This window comes from Uloborus diversus, chromosome 1, assembly GCF_026930045.1.
Source record: "Uloborus diversus isolate 005 chromosome 1, Udiv.v.3.1, whole genome shotgun sequence".
NCBI lineage: Eukaryota > Metazoa > Arthropoda > Arachnida > Araneae > Uloboridae > Uloborus > Uloborus diversus.
This window is the reverse complement of record NC_072731.1, coordinates 158,913,006-158,932,853: the sequence shown is the minus strand read 5'-3', so window position 1 is coordinate 158,932,853 and position 19,848 is coordinate 158,913,006. Positions and strand designations below refer to the sequence as shown.

Here is a 19,848-nt window from a genome sequence, read left to right as displayed (position 1 = left end):
AAACATTACAAACACTTGAAAAATCCGCTTTCCCTTACAAGAGGGCCCAAAGCGGGTAAGCTTAACTAATTGTGATTTAGTACATTTGTCAATCAAATATGAAGTTAAAAATGATTAACAGTTCACTAACTACCTGCCATTATAAAAAAAATGTATAAAAAAGTTATACTTATCCAATTTAAAGTCAGTAAATTTGTTTATAAAGCATAAAGAAAAACCTGATTAAATTAATAGACTAATTAATTGCCATCATAAAAAACAACTTTTATCCTTATTCAATTGAATAAAAAATCTAAGTCAGCACATGTGACAGGAAATTATTAATAAATACATGATTAAATCCTATACCCGCTTTGCCCAAAATCACGTTTTTTGTTTCAATAGTTATAGCCTTAAATTAATAATTAAGAAAATACGAAAAGACCGTCGTAGTTTGAAGGTTGATGGTGTCATAATAACGTAATATTATTGCAAATCAAAAAGATAAGCTGGTCTTCGACTAATCACAAGTTACAAACTTTTTTTTTTTTTTTTTTAAAGAATTGTATCACTTTTTTATTTTAAGCCTGGTTGCGCCATGCCGCTTCACTGCTGCTTTACTGGGACTGATTAAAACTCGGGGGTGTTCGGGTAAACACGACATACGTATGCTTCGCCGCTGACACACTGTACGGGGGCATATGAAGCCCTACCCACTTTGGGCCACCTTCCCCTACACGGTAAATATTTTCTGCTCTATGACTGTTGTTTTTTCGGGCGTGCAAGCATCGAACCCGTAAGACAGTTCTAAAAATTACCACAGCTAATACGGAGCTACCTTAACCTTATGTTTTCATTTATTCATTATTTCTCAGTATATAAGATGATGTAATGAAATTGTATTTTAAAAGAAGACAGATTTCATATATTATACTAGCTGCATAGCGTAGCGTTGCTCGGGCAAGCTCAAATATTGCGTCATTTCCTGGGAGGGAGAACGAGGGAGAGAGGTAAAAAAAAAAAAAAACTCACGTGGATTCAGCACATAGATCTGAATTTTTTTTAAAAAAAGAGAAATTTTGTGAAAAAACTCTCAATAGAGATGGGACGATTCCTAAATTTAATCATTAATACAAGGATAACGGTCCCAAAAAGTTTTCATTGCGATGATGCTAACAAAGTTCTTTCAAAATGTTTTATTTGAATCGAACTACTACCTCAAGTTATTAAAAAAGGTTGGGGAGCAGACCGAAAGACATACCCACCTCATAACCCTACTACAAAATGTTTTATTTTCAACGTTCAATCAGTCATTTAGTTTATTGTCTTTTTTTTTTTTTAAATTCTTAACGATATGCTTATACAAAGTTAAGCCTTATTTCATTTTTAAAAACAGGCTAGTGAGTTAAAAAGCATCATTTGAAGACAAAATGTACTATAGTTTGTTTTCGCACGAGAACATATAATTGTGCTCCTCATTCCTACACAATATCTTTGCTCCTTCCTAATTGAAGAACCATTTTCTGCCTAGACAAGAATCTCATCTTCATGTTTAAATCTAGAAGTTCTTTCTATCTTCACAAATTTTGAGTTATCATATATCTCAGGAGTTAAGTTTCTAAAAATTGCAAATTACTTGCTTTTTGCTGTTATTTGGTTGTAGAAAATTCGTTTTACATAAAAAAACTTTTGAGTTTAAAACCTATATTTATGATAACTTTGTTATGACGTAGATTCAATGTAGTTATGCACACACAATTGTGTGACTTCATAAACATATTTGCTTTTATAAATATACCCTAATATAAAAAAAAAATTGGGAACATATTTTCAATTCTATTTTTATTGATTATTTTTAATAAAACATTTTTTTTGTTTAAAAAATCCTTCAGATTAAAGCCATAAATACTATCTTAACAAGTTTGAGTGACGATATTTTTGGGTTTAACATGTTTTGGTCACTAAAACGGATCTTGAAACACAAACAAAATACATATTCTCTTTTTTGGATAATAGTTATGCAAAAGTTATTTAATGAAATAGTTAAAAATTAAAAGTATGGCCAAATATTTATTTCAGAAAATGCTTAATATCTTCAATAAATACGGAACTATATAAGTACTTTATTTTGCTCCAAATTAAAAGATTCTCCCTTCCTCTTGTCAAAGAGCTGTTATTGTAGCCATTCAGTTGAAATAAAATGTTGTTTGAAAAGATCTTCTTTTCAAAATAGGCTCATTTATTTTCGAACATTTACCTATTAATGATTAATACTAATTTACTTCACGTGAGTGTAGAGAGATAATTACTTTTATCATCGCTAATTTTACGTAAAACTTAGAAAGGAAGAGGAACTTAAAACGCATGCTGTTTGTAACGTATGTGACACTACGATTTGCTTTTTATCAGTGTGACACGTAAACACGGAAACAGGTGGTTCGGCTCTAAAGAGGAGACTCTACTTCAAAACGCCCGTAGCTCTTCTATCGAAGCGTGGCACTGAAAGGAAAGTTTTCCTCTTTGAAGAGAGAGAGAAAGAATGCACCTGTCTGTCATTGATATATATAAGGCTCGCAAATAACTGCTCACGAAAAAAAAAAGAATGATAATAATTTAAAAGAAAACAAACTGCGAATGCGTAACAATGCACTTACATACAACATGTTTTGTGTGAATTTTCCGATTCTCTCCCTGTGTGGGCTAATAAAATGACTCATTGGTGGAGGGAGTATAGTGTTCTATGTTTTAATCGATAGCATAGTACTCAGCTGATTGATTATTTGTGGTTGAGTGTTATGGCTCGAGTTTATAGCAATTATAAATAAAAAAATTCAAATACTCTTTTATTCAATGTTACAGGGATTAACGAAGAATTTTAATGAGGAGAATTTCACTGTGCATTACTTTCGAGTCCAGGTAAACGGCAGTATCTGTAGAAATGAGTTTTCGAGATATTTGAGGAAATTCGTTTTGAATTCAATACTAGCAGTCGGAAAATGATAGAATTAGACGTTTTTTTCTTTTTTGCTCTTTTGCTTTCAGTGAAAACCAAATAAGAAAACTTGCACAAAAAAAGCTAACGTACAATAGATGACAAAAATGCAAAAAAAAAAAAAAAAAAGTATATATATATATATATATATATATATATATATATATATATATATATATATATATATATATATATATATATATATATATATATATATATATATATGTATGTATGTATGTATGCATGCATATATATATATGTATGTATGTATGTACTGTTTGATATTTTAAATCGCGGCCTTCCTCGAATTTGCGCATGCGTCAGGTCCCTTCTGATTTTATCAAAATAGCAGAATATTGATAAGAGAGATAACGAATGTGAGGGGATCTATTTATTAATTTTCTGTTTTGTTTCGTTTTCTTTTCCGTTGAATTCGTTTATTAGAGGTGTTGGTTTGAGTTGAGGCTTTTTTTTTTTTTTTTAAAGTTATTCCCCTTACTTATCAGTAAAGCAGAAATGCTGCCTGGTGCGTTTTTTAATCAAGCTCTCACCCTTTTTTAAAATAGAACGGTTCAACGGTGCTAGTCTCGGCTTTCGAGGTCGGACAGTATGTATGTATGTATATATATATATATATATATATATATATATATATATATATGTATGTATGTATATATATATATATGTTTGGGGTTTATGCTTGTTGGTCACCTCCAGGCGTGCACAGTAAGTGCAAAATAACGAAATAACAACAAATTGAAAACATTTGTACAAGATATGCAAAACCGACAAATTGAACACAACTACATTAAAAATTAACTGGGTGGGCACTGCTTCGTCGGCACATTTAAAATACATTTAATGCTTTTGCCGCGCCACAATTATGCGCTGGTTGAATGTAGAATATATCATTTTTCACATTCTTCCTATATATATATATATATATATATATATATATATATATATATATATATATATAATATATATATATATATATATATATATATATATATATATAAACGAAAAATGTGCAGTGACTGCCCTTTACATGCCCACGGTTAGTGCTGATGCTGATACATTTTAATTCTATTCACCTATCTGGCAGTAACTTCTCGTGTCATTACGAGAAATTCTTAGAAATTAAAAAGATCTCGTGGGAGAAGTACCGAAATGCCAAGCTGTTTTACTCCAATACTTTCTGGAAATGGTTTTATGACATAACTAACGGTACCTGCGTGGCTTTGCCCGTAGTAGAAAATAAAAAGTTCATTTGGTTCACCTGTATATTGACAAATAATTGATGATGATTTTCTCGCCAATTTGCTATGTTCATTTGCTCGCCCATGTTACTGATCCACGTTATGATAATTTAGTAATTTACTCGTCCATGTTATGATAATTTGCTCGGTAAAATGTTCTTAAAATTAGAATAGAAAAAGAACAAAATCGAATTTTCGAAACCTCGCTTCGAGGTGCAAACCCCCATACTACAAACTAATTCTGTGCAAAATTTCATGAAAATCGGCCGAACGGTCTAGACGCTATGCTCGTTACAGAGATCCAGACAGAGAGACTTTCAGCTTTATTATTTAGTAAAGATTACCTGTCTTCTTAAATCATCAGAACTTGTATGGTATTTGTGTAACTATCATTTAAAATTATTATAATAAAGTCATTTAAAAGTAAAAACTTAGTAGAACCTGTAATATGTGAAAATAATAATTTTCTATAAAACCTTTGATTAGAAAAAGACTGGCCATACAACGATACTTTTAGAAGCCACCGATTTTGCCCCTTAAAGGAATGCGGGACGTATTTTGAAAAAAAAAAAAAAAAATATGAAACAGTTTAGAGTGTTGAATTTTTTTGCACTGATTCACCATGTATTTATCACCATGTAATTAATAAGCAATCATAACATAAATATTTCAAAATATATATATATATATAATTTAATTTATTTTAAAAAATGGGGTTGCTATAAATCGCTAACGCTCAAAATATTTTTGGCGTTTTCAAAACATTATGCACAAATATCTAAGTTTTAAATTTTATTCGGCAATTTAAAAAAATATTAATCCAATAAAAAATAGAAAATATATGAAGAAAAATTTAAACAAATTCTAAGATCTTTTTTTAGAAAATAATTACATTTCTTGCAATAAACGTTTTTTTTTTTTTTTAAATTTGCCGAATAAAAATTAAAGTAAATTGTTTGAAAACGATATGCTTAAAATTTCATTACTTTATCTTTATCAGTTCATGACTTAGATGAGTTTGAATGCAAAATATCGGGGAAAAATAGCATCATGGAGAAAACGCGTATAAAGTTTTGAAGTTAAAAATAATATTAATTAAATGCATACAACAGATATAATTACATCTTTCGTTCTAATTAAGATAGAAACAAGATTCAAATGTCATTTTAAGTCGAAAAAAGGGTGAAATTTTTTAAATGATTAAAAAAAAAATGCAAATTTTGACGATTTTTGTGTCCGTTAAGGGGGTATGGACGATTTTAGCGTCCGTACCCCCTTTAAGGCATGAATTTGTCTTGAACATGTTTTGAACATGTGGTCAGAATTACCCAAACTTTCATTTTTGCTGGTGTGTGGTGTGTGTATAGTCAACAAATCATCCTAAATCCTAAACCAGCAGTCGGCAACTAGCGGTCCGCGGTCCGCGGAAGGTTAAAAATTAGACCGCCATAAATGTTTTTAAGTTTCAAGTATAAATTGCACAAATAAATCGTTTAAAAAATATTTTTATGCAGACAACAACACCTTAAATGCCACTTTTATAACACTTTTTCTAGTATTTCGGAAGTAATTGTGTGGCTGATTCAAGTTTTTAATGATTCGAAGAACATGAAGGTTTTTTTCTTATGGACCTCGATAGTAAACTTTCAAAAGCAGTTGGACCTTAACTTAATTTACTTGCCGACCTCTGGCCTAAACCATTAAAAGAGTTAATGTTTTAAAAATACGTCTAAAAAAAGTTCATAATATGAGCAATCAGAAACTCATAATTACTCCCATCCCACCTTATGCAAAATAGTTGTTAAAATTTTATAAAATGGGATATTTTTTATTAGCTCTTGGATTTATTACAATTAATAATTTCATACTTTAGCATGTTCTGTCGATCTTTTTAACCTATCTTACACTTTCTCACGCTTTCTTTCTCTTCTCCTTCAGGCTTCATTAACTACAATTCTAACAACATCCAATCTTTATCTCATGTACCTGGTAAGTAATTATTGCTTAACTCATTTTGAACTACTTTCTTGCATGCGATCTTTCATTACTTCTTGTTTACATGACATGTGCTTTCTCTGTATGATTTTTAAAAATGTTTGTCATCTCTACTTCCACGCAGCTCGTAGTTATGGAAGACGCAGAGGTATATATTTATATTTTATAGGAAATTTTCGTGCTACAGTAGCTATACACGACTGACAGAAAGCGCAAATAATTGCTAATCATTATTTTATTTTTATTTCATTCATTCAATTTTTTAATGCCTGAGCATTTTAAAGTACTTTCCTTTAACTCAGGGGAAAATACGGTTTATTTTGTCGCTGAATATATTTATCAAAAAGTAGAGCAGAAATGTTGAACATAGTTACTGATGTTTGGGACAAATTGTTACTGTATGAAATTTCGTCCCCATTTTCCCCCCTCCTTCGATACGTGGGCCACACACACATAGCGCAGACCCTGAAATTGTAACGTAAATTTGTCTTCCAGAATACCCTGCTCCCCCCCCCCCCCCCGGTTTTAACTGGCGTAATCTTCTTGAAACCGGATTTTAAAGATGTAGGTAACTCAAGAGGAAGAATTAGACATTTTATCATACTATCGAGTGTATAATGAGATATTTGCAATATAGAGACTGTAGTTTCGTTCATATTAGAACTCATCAGTCTGGATTAGTAAATAACCGTGCTGTAGGCAGATGTCATCTCATTGAAGCTGAGAGTGACAACTTTATCTACCAGTTTGTTGACACTCTCAGCTTCAATGAGGTGACATCTGCCTCCAGCTCGGTCATTCACTAATCCAGACTGATGAGTTCTAATAAGAACATAACTGCAGTCCCTGGATGTGATAACCGTCCTGTCTGATATATTGCATGTAGTTCTACCTTAGGCCCTGGCTTAGGGGTGGTATCTTACTGTTAAATATATTGAGGATAGAATGAAATAGCGATTGGCTCTAAAATCACATTACATGTCATTTCCCAATCCCGCTTAATCGTCGATTCAGAAATGCTTGTAATTAAAAATTAGGTGAAGAAACCATTTATCAAGTTCATAAAATTAACTGTATGACAAGAGATTGCAATGCCGGACTAAAAATGCAGTACCGGTATTCGGTATTTTTCAAACGTGATACGGAAATACCGGTATTAGAAATTTCCCAAAAAATATTCAAAACATAATGTTTTGTTGCCATATTTTATTATTTTGTGCAAAATGTGCATTATTTACTTATTGTAAACAAATATAAAATGAAGGGAAAATATCAAAATGAAAAATCAATAATAGCAAGAAATATAATGCATCTATTTATTTGTCACTAACCCTGGAACTCATTTTAGTCAAAAAATTTCCTGCAGTTGAAAATATTCTTTCTGAATTCTCGCAGGCCGATGGTACTCTTAATAATGCGCGATACACCTCCCTCCTGTAGTTGCCTGGAAAGTCCTTCATCTTCAAATAATTCAGTCTTTAACTTGTTGGTTTTGAAAAAATCATTTTTGTGAGTGTGGGTATTTCTTTTGTATTGTAGGTAGTTTTTTATAATTATTATTTATAGCTGAACAATTACTATTTTACATATAGTAACTGTTCTTCGAGCGACAATTCTTTTCCACTATTAACATCATCTTCAACATATCCTCTTAGTCGGAATAGGTTTGTGTTTGCTTTATATTAACCCTTTGGTTTAAAGTTTACGATGAATTTAATTTTGTTAGATTTTTTTTTTTTTTTAATGAAATTCCTTACAATTATGTAAATTTTTGAAAATATGTTCCAACTGATTATGCCTTACCTCTTTGCAAATGTTCAAGGTGTTATAAATATTATCTCACTTGGCATAAGCTGAGTAGCGAGACAGAACAGCACGCTAATACCGGTGACAACAAACTACTGCTTGTTATACTAACAACAAGGGGGAAAAAATCTCAAAATTCATTACAGTTGAGGTAAATATTTAAAAAATAATATCATAAAGAATTGCTGCAATTTATAGTTGGAATAATTGTTCCTGTTAGAACAGTGCTAAACTGTTTTTAGCACAAAAACATTCGTAATTAAACTTGAAATTAGTTTTTGCTAGGGGACAAGTCAAGGAAATAGATAAAATAAAAACGTGTTTCTCATAAACTCAGGAAAGTGCGATTCATCACACCGTCCGGTGATGAAAATATCATTTTGCAATCTTTCCGCTACTTTTCTTCATTGATATTCTATATATTCGTGCTTTAGAAGCCAAATTTTTACTCCAATAGATTGATTTTGGAACTGTCTCATCGAAAAAGACATTTGTATTTAAAATAACAGTATATGGGTCATTCTCCAGAAAACGTAACTTTTGAACGCAAATATTTTTCAATTTCGAAACCTTTTGTTTTCTTTTTTTTTTTCATTCTTACATGAAAATGTTACCTACTAGAATAACCATAAACAATGGCTCAGCTAAGTTCCATTTATTTTACTCATAAATGAAAAAAATAAAAAATGTCTTGTTCACGGAAATTTAAAAAAAAATAATGATAATAATAATGTTTAAAAATTGAGGCCAATTTAATATCAAAGTAGTAATTTTGTTAATTGTGCAAATAATGAGCTATTTTAATGATTAGTGGGAATTTAATATTAGGCTCTCTTAATTAAAGTACGGCTTATTTAGTAGTTATCGTTTTAGTTCAAATGTGTGTTAAAAATAGCATTTAGTAAATTTGAGAATATACTGGCAATTTATAATTGTGGTAGAATGCCTCAGATTGATGTGTTTAACCTCCATCATTTATTTTCACTTCACAAATAATGACATTGATATGGTCTGTCACGGAGGTGAGGAATTTTCCATTAATATAGGCCTAATGGATACATTTTTCAGGGAAATATGTTTTTCTTCGTTGCTACAATCTGCACATGTCAAGCCAGCATATCTAGGTGGCGCTGGTCAAACATATGAAAACATGTTCACTTCTTTTTTTTACATTAATTGACATCCCTGAAATTTGAGATCACGGAGGTGAGAAGTCAGAATAACCACACTAAGTTTTTACAGCAAAATCTATCTCCTTGTTTTTCGACATAAATCTTACAACTTCAACTATGGCTGAAAATAAACAAGGGGGTTCCCTTGTATCATGGAAAATAAAATTTGATGTCATTACTGCCACGTGTTAATGAGGAATGTCATTTTAAGTTTCGGTTACGGAGGTGAGCATTTTTTGTGTGACATGACTACTTATCGTAAAAAAAACGAACTAAAATACACTATCAAAAAATTAAATATACTTAAACAATTAGTATTTGAGACACTTGTGAAAGGAATATATATATATATATATATATATATATATATATATATATATATATATATATATATATATATATATATATATAAACTTTTAATTAAACAAGTTATTAAGGAACATAAACAGTCACACCAGGTGTGTGACATGCCATGGAGGTGAGAATTCACATGTTGTGTACCAAAAATATACTAAAATAAAAATTATTATTTAAAAAGTGTTGGCAGAGTTAAATAGATATATTTTTGATGAAATTAAAAAGCATTGTTAAATGAATTGTTCCTTAAAGTTTTTTCTGTAAAAGGCTTGTAACAGAAAAGTTACACTTTTTGAAGAATGGCCCATATATCAAATTAGTTAAATTGAGATTCCTTTTAATTAAATACTTTTCATTTTTTAGCTAATACCGAAAATACCGGTATTCTACCCCATCAAATACCGATGTTACGAAATTGTAAAATAGCTCTACATACCGGTATACCGAATACCGGTATGTACCGGTATTGCAATCACTGATTCAAAATTTTAAGAAATCTTACTTGACAGATGCCACTCAAATATCGAATGTTTATCATTTAAGAATAAAATAATGTGCCAAAAATGCTCTGAAAAGGTGCCGTTATCAGCTAATTTATGAGTAATAAATCCAGTTAAAAATGAGACGAAAAGTAAAAGCAATATAATATTTAAGTCAAAAAGTGTAACATTGTGTAACACTAAATGTGACAAATATTGGGGGAAGGGGGGGGGGGAGCTATTAAATTTTGCATTTCTTAATCTCTTAGTAATTGTTACTTACTGTGACATTATGGTGCTTAATGAAAACGTTTCTTCTCTGCATTTATGCTACTTTTTATGCAGCAAATTAGAACATAGCCTAAGTTATAGTTTATCAGAAACAAATGTTGACTTTTAAAATCATTTCATTAGAGCATGCAATACAATTACTGTACTTGGAGATAAAGTTGCCTTAGCTAAATAGTTCCCTTCCTTTTCCAAAAAAGAAAGAGGGGGAAAGAAAGAACCTATGCTGATTTTTTCAAAATATTGGTTTTCCTGTAAATGGATAAAACTTTTGCTTAGATTAAAAAAAAATGTTTTTCCCTCGTCCCTCAAGGAAGGGAAAACCTATGTCGTTTCCTTTGAAATTCATATGTTTTTAAATTTTATTTCCTTAAATTTACCTCGTTTCAATAAGGAAAAAGGAAGTTCTAAAATATCCGAAGATTCCTAGTCACGAGAAAAAAGACAAGCAATTAATTTTTCAAAACCTTAAACGATTCGGATAGTATTGTGTGCAACCAATTCATGTCTTTAATATTCATTAAACGTCACTTTTAGGATCAAAAAAGAAAAAAAAAAAAGGAATAAAGTGAGTTAGAAACTCACTAAGTGGGATTGGGGTTAACCCCTCTGAAGGCTTGGTTTTGAGACCATGCTAGTATGATAATCTGTAATCGTATAAGATCTCTTTGGAAAAATAATGATTGTACTAATAGCAAAGGAAACACCACAGTTAATGCCTCTCTCTCGTCTTTTTTTTTTTTTTTTTTTTCAAAAATAAATTATGTATGAAATTATTTGTGAATCTCAGTTTTGTACATAAACGAAACATTTTCAGAGACACTCTAACTTTTTTTATTTTATATTCATTTAATTTTTCTGTTTGACTTTTTAAAAGAAACATGTGAAATCTTGAAATGTAAAAAAAAATTGTTTTCTTTTCTCATAACATTTATTCCAGTTTGATTACTTTAAAAAGGAGAAAACGAAGTGCGTATCCCCCCCCCCCAAAAAAAAAGAAGAAAAAAGAAACTTTTATTTCCGCATCTTGTGCGTTGTGTATTACTACTGTTTTTTTTAGTGTAAAATTTAACATTTTAAATTCAACTTAATGCATTAAACTTCGAAGAGCACATTTTTAGTACCTTTTACATAGTAAAAGAACTATTGTAATCGCGAAAGAATTTCCACGCATATTACGGCCCAGATTTCCATTTTGCTGACCCTCGAATGAATGTTGAGTAGTTTTTTCGGCCCGTACGTGCATACGTACCTAAGAAAGCATGATCCTCCGAAATATCCATTTCGACGATCCCCGAGTAAATTATCTCGAGTTTTATAGTCACGTCTGTATGTGCGTATGTATATACGTGTATGTATATATATATATATCTCGCTAACTCAAAAATGGTATGCCGTAGAAGGTTGAAATTTTGTATGTAGACTCCGAGTGTGGTCTAGTTGAGCACCTCCTCTTTCGGTTGCTTTCGAATGTCCCATAAGGGCTGTTTTACTCGTTTTTTGGGGAAAATCAGTGTTAATTTCAATGAAAACTTAAGTGATGATACAATTTGACAACCACTTGGCGATGCATCGCTTAGGTTATGGTTTCCAACTTTTGTCGCCACTTGGGAAAAAATTGGCAATAAAAATTATTTCCATTTGGCGCTAGGGGAGATTATTTAGCAAGTAATCCATTGAATCATGTTAAAATTGTCGATGTTTAGAAATTAAATTAGTGTATTTTTTTTTTTTTTTCATCGATCCGCTACAAACTAGGGGTTTAATTAGTTAAAGTTTTTCTTGTTCACTCTAAGACAGTATTATATCGTACTTTTGATTTTTAAGCAAGTTTCATACAGTTTTTATCATTAAAGTGCCGAAATAAAAATAACGTATGATACCACCAAGCAAGTATATGCAACTTTGACCAAACTTGAGGGCAATGAATAAAATGCAAAATGATCGCCAAGATTTAAAATGAGCTAAATGAAGCACCACGGTAAATTTCACAATTCTCTATATTTACCATACTTTTAAGTAAGTTAGATCCAAGAATCCATAATATAGATATTAGAAAAAAGTTTCGTGATGGCCACTTGATTTTTGCCATGTAAAAGTTACCTTCCACATTCGAAAGTAGTTGCAGAAGTGTAACATCAAAACCTGATCGAAATTGCATCAAGCCCAGGCCCGGCGAGAGGCCATGTGAGCCTAGTCGGAAGCTAGGGGCCCGGGCCTTGGGGGAGCCAGACGACACTGACGCAAAAAAAAAAAAAAAAAAAAAAAAAAAAAAAAAAAAGGAAAGAAAGAAGAAATTAAAGAAAAAAGAAAGGAAGAAAAAAAGGGGGGGATTCCGAATAAGAGAATACGTAAAGATTAAGTAAAATTTACTCTTTTGGTATTTACTGTTGTGGCTATTAAAATAGAGTTAATTGTTTTCCTATAAGCAGTTTTGATCTTCCCCCTCCCTTTTTTTCTTATTTTCCCCCTTTTCATTTCCCCCATTTTTTCTTCTTTTCCTTTTTTCCTTTTCTTTTTTTTTGGGGGGGGGAGGAGGAGGGGACCTGGCGACAAAACTGACAAGGGGCCCGTCTTGGCTGTCTGCGGCCCTGATCAAGTCTTTTGTTCAGTAGAAGATTCTAGAGATCCCCTTTCCGCTGTAGTTGTCAAAAAGATTTTATGTAACTGTGGTCAAATTTACGTTGGTGCCACAATGAAAGATACTGCTGCTTGAAACACTTTCAGAAGTCGGTCATAGATGCTCTATCAAATGAGAATTAAGATCAAGATCCACACGGAACTTCATAATCCGACTTATTCCTTCGAATTCATTCGTGTTCTGAAGAAGCCTGAGGCATGTCAGGGGAAGCGTTAGCCAGAAGCATCTTGAATGTTCCTGGCGGTTCACGGGCTGCGAGCCATGATAATATTTATATCATTGACGCAGGCCGTGAAAGCCTTAGTTCTTGTAACTTATAAACTTAATGTTTCACTTGTAGTTAGAACGAAAGAAAATCTTGTTATTATTTATTCCAAGCATGAGTTTAAACTTTCATCATAATCAAAAATTTTTTTTGCATATTTATTTAGTTATGGATTTTCCATTTTTAGGACTTTGATATGGAAAGCTTCAAAATACTGCATTAATTTATTTTCCAATAAGTAATTTGCTTTTAAAAAAAAAAAGCTTATTTTCACAATAATCGTATAAAGTGTCCTCTATATATTTAATATTTATAGAAAATTCTAACCAGAGAAACTACCCTCCCCCCCTCATCTCAACGGAATCTCACTATAATCAAAGCACTTACTCGAAATCTATCAATTAAAAAACAAATGAATGCATAAAAGGGCTCACTTTTGGCAATTTATGTCATTTTCCTTTGCTAACAGTCACTGATGATTTTTAAGACAGATGTTTTTTGGTACGGTCGAGAGAAAAATGATGAGACACACAAAATTTCATAATGTACTGCGTACGAGTGTTTCAGGGTTCCAAGGAGCTCCTTTTTTAATGCGATAGAAGTGTGACTTTTGAAGTTCGCAATCCCTTTGATCTAAAAAAAAGGGCTCTTTGTAACATAGAAAACTGTGTCTGCTATGCAGCTTTTGAAAAATTTATGCGTCATAACATTGTTCTTACACGTTTAATTAAAAAATGATGGGGGGGGGGGGGACTTTAAAAAAAAATTGTGGCTGCGTTTGGGATTATTAAGTAGTTTAAATTTTGCAATAATATATTTTGAAAGAGAGTTATGGTCAAAAATGATGCGGATTAATTTTCTGCATATGTTTCGCAGTCCTCATTAAGAAATGTTAATTAAGTTCAAAGCAATGTTTTGTGTGCAAGAGATTTTGTTTCGATGTATATGCGAATGCATCATACATTAATACAATGAATACGAGATTAAACTGCTTAAATTAATAACTTGAAGATGCTATTGTCTTTAAATATTTCCCCATTCAACTGCTGAACTCATTGAGTTCGGTTTTGCTTTTTTATTCACGATTTCGGAAAGGAGAAATTCGCCCAATTCTAGTGTAAGTATTACGTAATAAGCACATAATGTTTTGTGCAGTATTTTGTCATGGATTATGGCTAATTTCGTGTGTAAGATTCGTTAATTTTGCTGTTGTAACATCTTGAAGAAGACTTTCGCAGCTATATTTATGTCACTTTATATTCTAATTAGTCTAATAAGCAAAAGGATCTTTCGTTTCCATTGATATTTAATGTAGATATTACTTTTGGTGTCTTCTATGATGAATTACAATTTTTTGCACTTGGCAAATAATTAGTTGTATCATTTTAAAGAAAAGCAGTTAAAACGTTACCCATGTTTGACGAAAGTTTTCAATTAATATAATTTTCAGTCAAGGAAAAGAGTAATTTCAATAGCAAATTCAACGTTTCACACATATTCCCCATCTCCTCCCCTCCACCACCTTTTCTGCTTTTTGTTTCATATGATTGTCTTTTTGTAAAATGGAAATTTTTAAATTGCAATGCTGTGATTGGTAGTACAATAACTTTAAAAGGATGTGAGTATTTTGCAGTTTTTAATTGGTATCCTACTTTTACTAAATATTAATAAGGAAAACACGTCTTACGCATAAACAAAATGAACCTTCAACATTTCGGTTTTTATGAAGCTACATTAAACAATGCATAATGAAAATTATCTTCACAAATTGCACTTGTCGCTTTCCTGCAAGAGATCACCGCACATGTTAAACAGAGCATCTTTTACCGGAGCGCATATTTTACCCTATGCGCCCTGAGGGAGAGTTCCTGGATCGAAATCGATTATCGAACCCGTCACAGCCAGGGTAGCGCCCGTCAGGACACAAACTAAGTAAGCTCATCTCGATAGTTCCCTGGCTCGGAAGCAGACAATATAAGGCGTAAATCTCCTGGCAATGGATAATAATGTGTTCAGCATTCTTTTGTCTTGAGGAAGAGTTTTTCATTCACACCTGATTTATGATTTTATTGTGTAGAGGGAAGCATAGTTTATTCATTCAATCAACGGACCTTTACTTGTGTAGTACTCTTTTTGGCTGTGCGGTCGCTTTTCTTTACACACAGTCTTCCTGTATACTTTTTGATTGCATGAATATAGAATTTCCATACGAAAAAAAAAAAAAACTAACTGTAATAAAATAGGATAATGCTAAGTGCTTTAGTTATTTTAGCTTCCATGTAATTTACACTGTTACGAGTTCGTAGTGCAAGTATTGTTTGTGCAAAGGAAGGATAAAGCGTTTTTAACATTAACGCATTACAAATCTTATTTTTCTAGAAATTTCAGACACAAGTATTAAAAGACATAATTACATTATTTTCATGTGCTTCGAAAAAAACCCCCAATAAATGCTTTTTAAATTATCAGTATTGATTTTTTTGCTGCATGTTTAAGTCAAAAACTTGTATCCCCCCCCCTTCTTTCTTTTGATCTCAAGCCAGGGGGGGGGGGACCGACAGTAGGTGTAAAATGACTGTGTGTTTTAACATTTATTTCTTAAATAATATAAACCCAAAAAAACGTTTTTTTTTTTATTTATTCGTGTGTGTGTGTGTTTAAAAACCAGTTTTTTTTTTTTTTTTTTTTTGGCTTAACCCGGGTTTTTTTGGTTTAAACAAAATTTGTAAGAAGTATGATTTAATTTTTGGAAAGTCATGAATGTTTAATGAATCAACTGTTAATGAATGTTTAATATTCACATTTGAACCTAATTACTTGATGAATAATTAAATAATTAAAAGTAAAATTTCGTAATTTCATTTCCTCATAAGTAGAGTTTTCTATAGGGGAAATATTGTTTGAAAATCTTTTACTACTAAAAAAGTACTATAAATTTAATAAATAGACCTTGGCATGAAAGAATATTCATAGAAATAATTTACTGTGAGAGGTAAGACATAATTATAAATAGCCAAGAATAAAATCTTGTAAATCGATTTCCTCATAATTATAGTGTTGGATGGTAATGATGCAAAATGTCAAGGACAAATTAAAACTGTTTCAGTAAAATTTCAGAATTGCAATCAAACAAAAAAGAAACTTTGTTTTGAATTTGATTATGTGAGGCAATTATGCAGTGGCGGATCATGTGATTGTGAGGCCCCAGGCGCAGCCTGATCCTGAGGCCCTCACAACAAAAACGATCGAGTCTTACTAATATTAACAATGCTGGAAATCATAACTTTTTTTATTTTTTGAATAAACGAACAAGCTTGCGGGGGGGGGGCAGTTACATTCTTATATAAAAGGGAAAAAAACAACATTTCTGACCCCCCCCCCCAAAAAAAAAAAAAACATTACAGTGAAAAATTTTGCTTCCTATCGTAATTTAGTCAGCACAGAGGGAGAGATCCTCCGAGCCCCGCTTTCTGGCATTTACAGGGGTCGGAGTGGTGATTTCAAAAATTTTAGGATGGAATTTCAATAAAATTTTAGGACAACAGATATCAAGTTTTTTTTAAAACTTAAACGTAATGTATAAGCTTGATTTTCGCAGTGGATGATAAAACGTTTCAAATTCAATCTTGAAATTACCATACAAGGCATTCAATCTTTTATTCTTTTACACAGTGATCAGTATGAAATGAAGTAAAAATAAATGTACATATTTCCAATTGCGCCTGTCAACTCGCTTTGTTGTTGTTGAACAAATGTCCTTAAGAAGGAGGGATTTAAAGTAGAGTGCAAGGTGCAAGTCCAAAATTTATTGCATTTTTCTTTTTATCAGATAATCTGATACTTTTTGGTATCTCAGATTCATCAAAAATACCCCTGTAAATTCCAGATAAATCATTTAAAGACGCAAATGAATAATTGTTTTTTATGGCAACTAAAACTATAAGAAAACCTCCGTTTACGAAATTTTTTCTTGGAGTGAATTTGAAACAAAAGCTTTGGATTGCTTCATTATAACCAATATGTTTTCAGTAAAAGACAAAGAACATGGAATTAAAAATACAGCTTGATTTTTCAAGCTACTTGTCAACCTCTTTGTCTCGTCGCATCAGCATGAGACAATACCTGTGAAAATAAAATGCTTTAAATTTATCCCTGTCTGCATGGCACCATGTGCTAATTTTGCATCTATTTCTCTCTGCCTTTTCAACTACAGGGAAGAGAATTTCGTTTCCCATGGCATTTAAATATAACAAACTGTTATTCACATTTTTAAAACAAAAAGTTAGTAACTAAATTTAAAAATTATATGTGCAAGAAATAATCCAACTTCACTGAACAGAAACACAAATAAAAGCAAACTGAGTCTTTGTATTGGAAGAACAAGCTAATGCTCAGACTACAACGCCAGATAAGCATTATAAAAATAAATATTACTTCCAACCTGGGAACAAACCATTTAACTTTTGTTCTAAATAAGCTTTTTGAACCAAGTGCTTACATTTGGGTTCTTATTTTGTTGTATAGCTTTTTTGTAGAAGAGGAATGACTGCAAGATTTAGAAAGTATAGATAAAACAGTTTTATATTGAGCATTCGTTTTGTTAACTGAACCCCCCCCCCCCCTTCTCTAGAAAAAAAGTAGCAGCAGATTAGGTTTTTCTCTTTCTTAAAAAAAAAATCTTAAGGTCGACGAAGTTGATTTTGTCTTAAAATACAGGCATATCAGCATGAAAAGTTTTATTTCTCTGCAAAAGTCGGGAACATAGTGTGAACATTATAGAAATTTTAGGAGTTTTAGGACAATTCCTAACCTTGGGCATTTAGCAAAATCCCAGCTTTCCTCAGTTTACCAATGCAAGTATAATTCAGTTGTGCAATCAGAAAAAAGTCCAAGGAGGACGATGCACTTAGCAAAAAGAAGAGAGAGAAAACTTGTGATCTGAAAAGGGGGATGCGGGGGTTCTCCCCCGGAAAATTTTTGAAACTTGAAGGTTTAAAAACGCACGCCATTTTAGACTTAAAGGGACAAAAAATTATGGACCATTATGGACAAAAAGGTGAACTTGTCTCAGCGGAAAGTGGTAGAAATTGACACCTTAAAAACGCGATTATAGGCCATTTTATTAACGTTAGGGTAAAGGATGGAGCCCAGGGAGTGCCCCCAATATTTAAAAAAAAAATCGAAATCAATTCCCTCCCCCCTTCCCAATTTCGAAATTGAACTTTTAAAGAAAAATTTGGAGATAAAATTTACATGATAAACAGTTTTACGGGATAGAGGTGCTGGGGCTCTTCCATGAAATTTTTTTCTCAAAAAACTTGATTTTTTATGGTATTAAAGAAAGTCTGTTCAGGGACCTTTGCTCGAGTATTTTCTGAAATTCAAAGAGTTCATCGACTTTCGGAGTCCTGGGTGGTAGGTAATCCTAAGGCGTACGCTAAGAAGTGGGGTGATGAGGAGAAAAGTATAATGAGTTCGCAACTATGAACGAATCCAAGTGAAATTCTTACTCTCATATTTTTACTTTTCCTGAAATTAATTATATACTTATGAAATTCAAAATTCGTAATTTAATTTCCTTTAATATTTAAAAATTCTGATTCTTCAGAGGTTTTCAAGCAAATCTTAAAGCCTATGTTTTTTTTATAATCATTACCATCATTTTTTTAAAGCAGTAAAAAATGTTCTTTTGTACATGGCAAATATTGATGTACACTCCTGAAAATAAAACTGAAACACTTCAATAGTTGGGAAGAAACTAACCTGGCAGCATTAAGAAAGCTACGCAGATCTTAATTATAGCATTACGACACTATCAGGTTAGGTTTGCCGTTGTTTTTATATAAAGCGTTTGTCTTTAATAAGTAAATCAATCTTAATGAAATTGAAATTGTAAAATATATAACAACAAATGGCACCAGTGAAAGAAGGAGAACACTCAAAATCAACTACTTTCGCAGCAGAGGCATTTAAAATTTTTATACTAATTTTATAAAGCGTATTTGTAATGAATTGACAAATGGTTCTTTTCTCTGTAATGGAAATATAATTTAAAGAAGAATTAACAGTATATTCTTTTTTTCAAAAGCAATACCTTTGTACCACTTTGATTGTAGCCTATTATATTTCAAAATTTATCATTTAACACCAAGATTGCTGCATAATTCTAAAAATTAAATAGTTATTAAAACATATTAAACTTATCTCAAAAGGAATGGTCTTGTAGTTGATCAAAGACACAGAGCAAAAGCACGAGCACGAGTGAATCAAAACAGCAAATGACATAACTTCTTCGTTCTTCCTCCAAAAAAAAAAAGAAAGAAAGAAAAAATTCCCGCTTTTTCCAAACTGCTTATTTAGTTAAAATACGTCATAAAACTATCTTGTTACGGGTTGGTCACTGGTGGGAAAGTGGGAAATTTAGCAAAAAGTAAAGAAAGAAAACCCAGGAAAACACAGCTGTGCGCTGTACCCAGCGTGTGAAAACGACTTCCCACAGATCTGTCTCTTCTCCCTTCAGCATTCTAGATAAGGAAAGGGGATGTAATTGTTAGTCAAGAAGAGTGACCATTCCAAGAGGTCGAGTTTTACAACCCATGTTGTAAATCCTGCTGC

At 31.8% G+C, this 19,848-nt stretch overlaps 1 protein-coding gene across 2 annotated transcripts in view; it reads left to right on the top strand.

Moving 5' to 3' along the window:
* Nucleotides 1–19,848, top strand: part of LOC129233209 (cytoplasmic polyadenylation element-binding protein 2-like) — a 126,460-nt gene that overhangs the window by 67,771 nt on the left and 38,841 nt on the right. The window contains exon 3 of one of the 2 annotated variants that reach the window (XM_054867274.1): nucleotides 6,169–6,219. The exons of the other annotated variant lie outside the window; for it this stretch is intronic. Coding sequence (XP_054723249.1) covers nucleotides 6,169–6,219 — 51 coding nt within the window. The remainder of the gene's footprint in view (nucleotides 1–6,168; nucleotides 6,220–19,848) is intronic. 2 annotated transcript variants of the gene reach the window in all.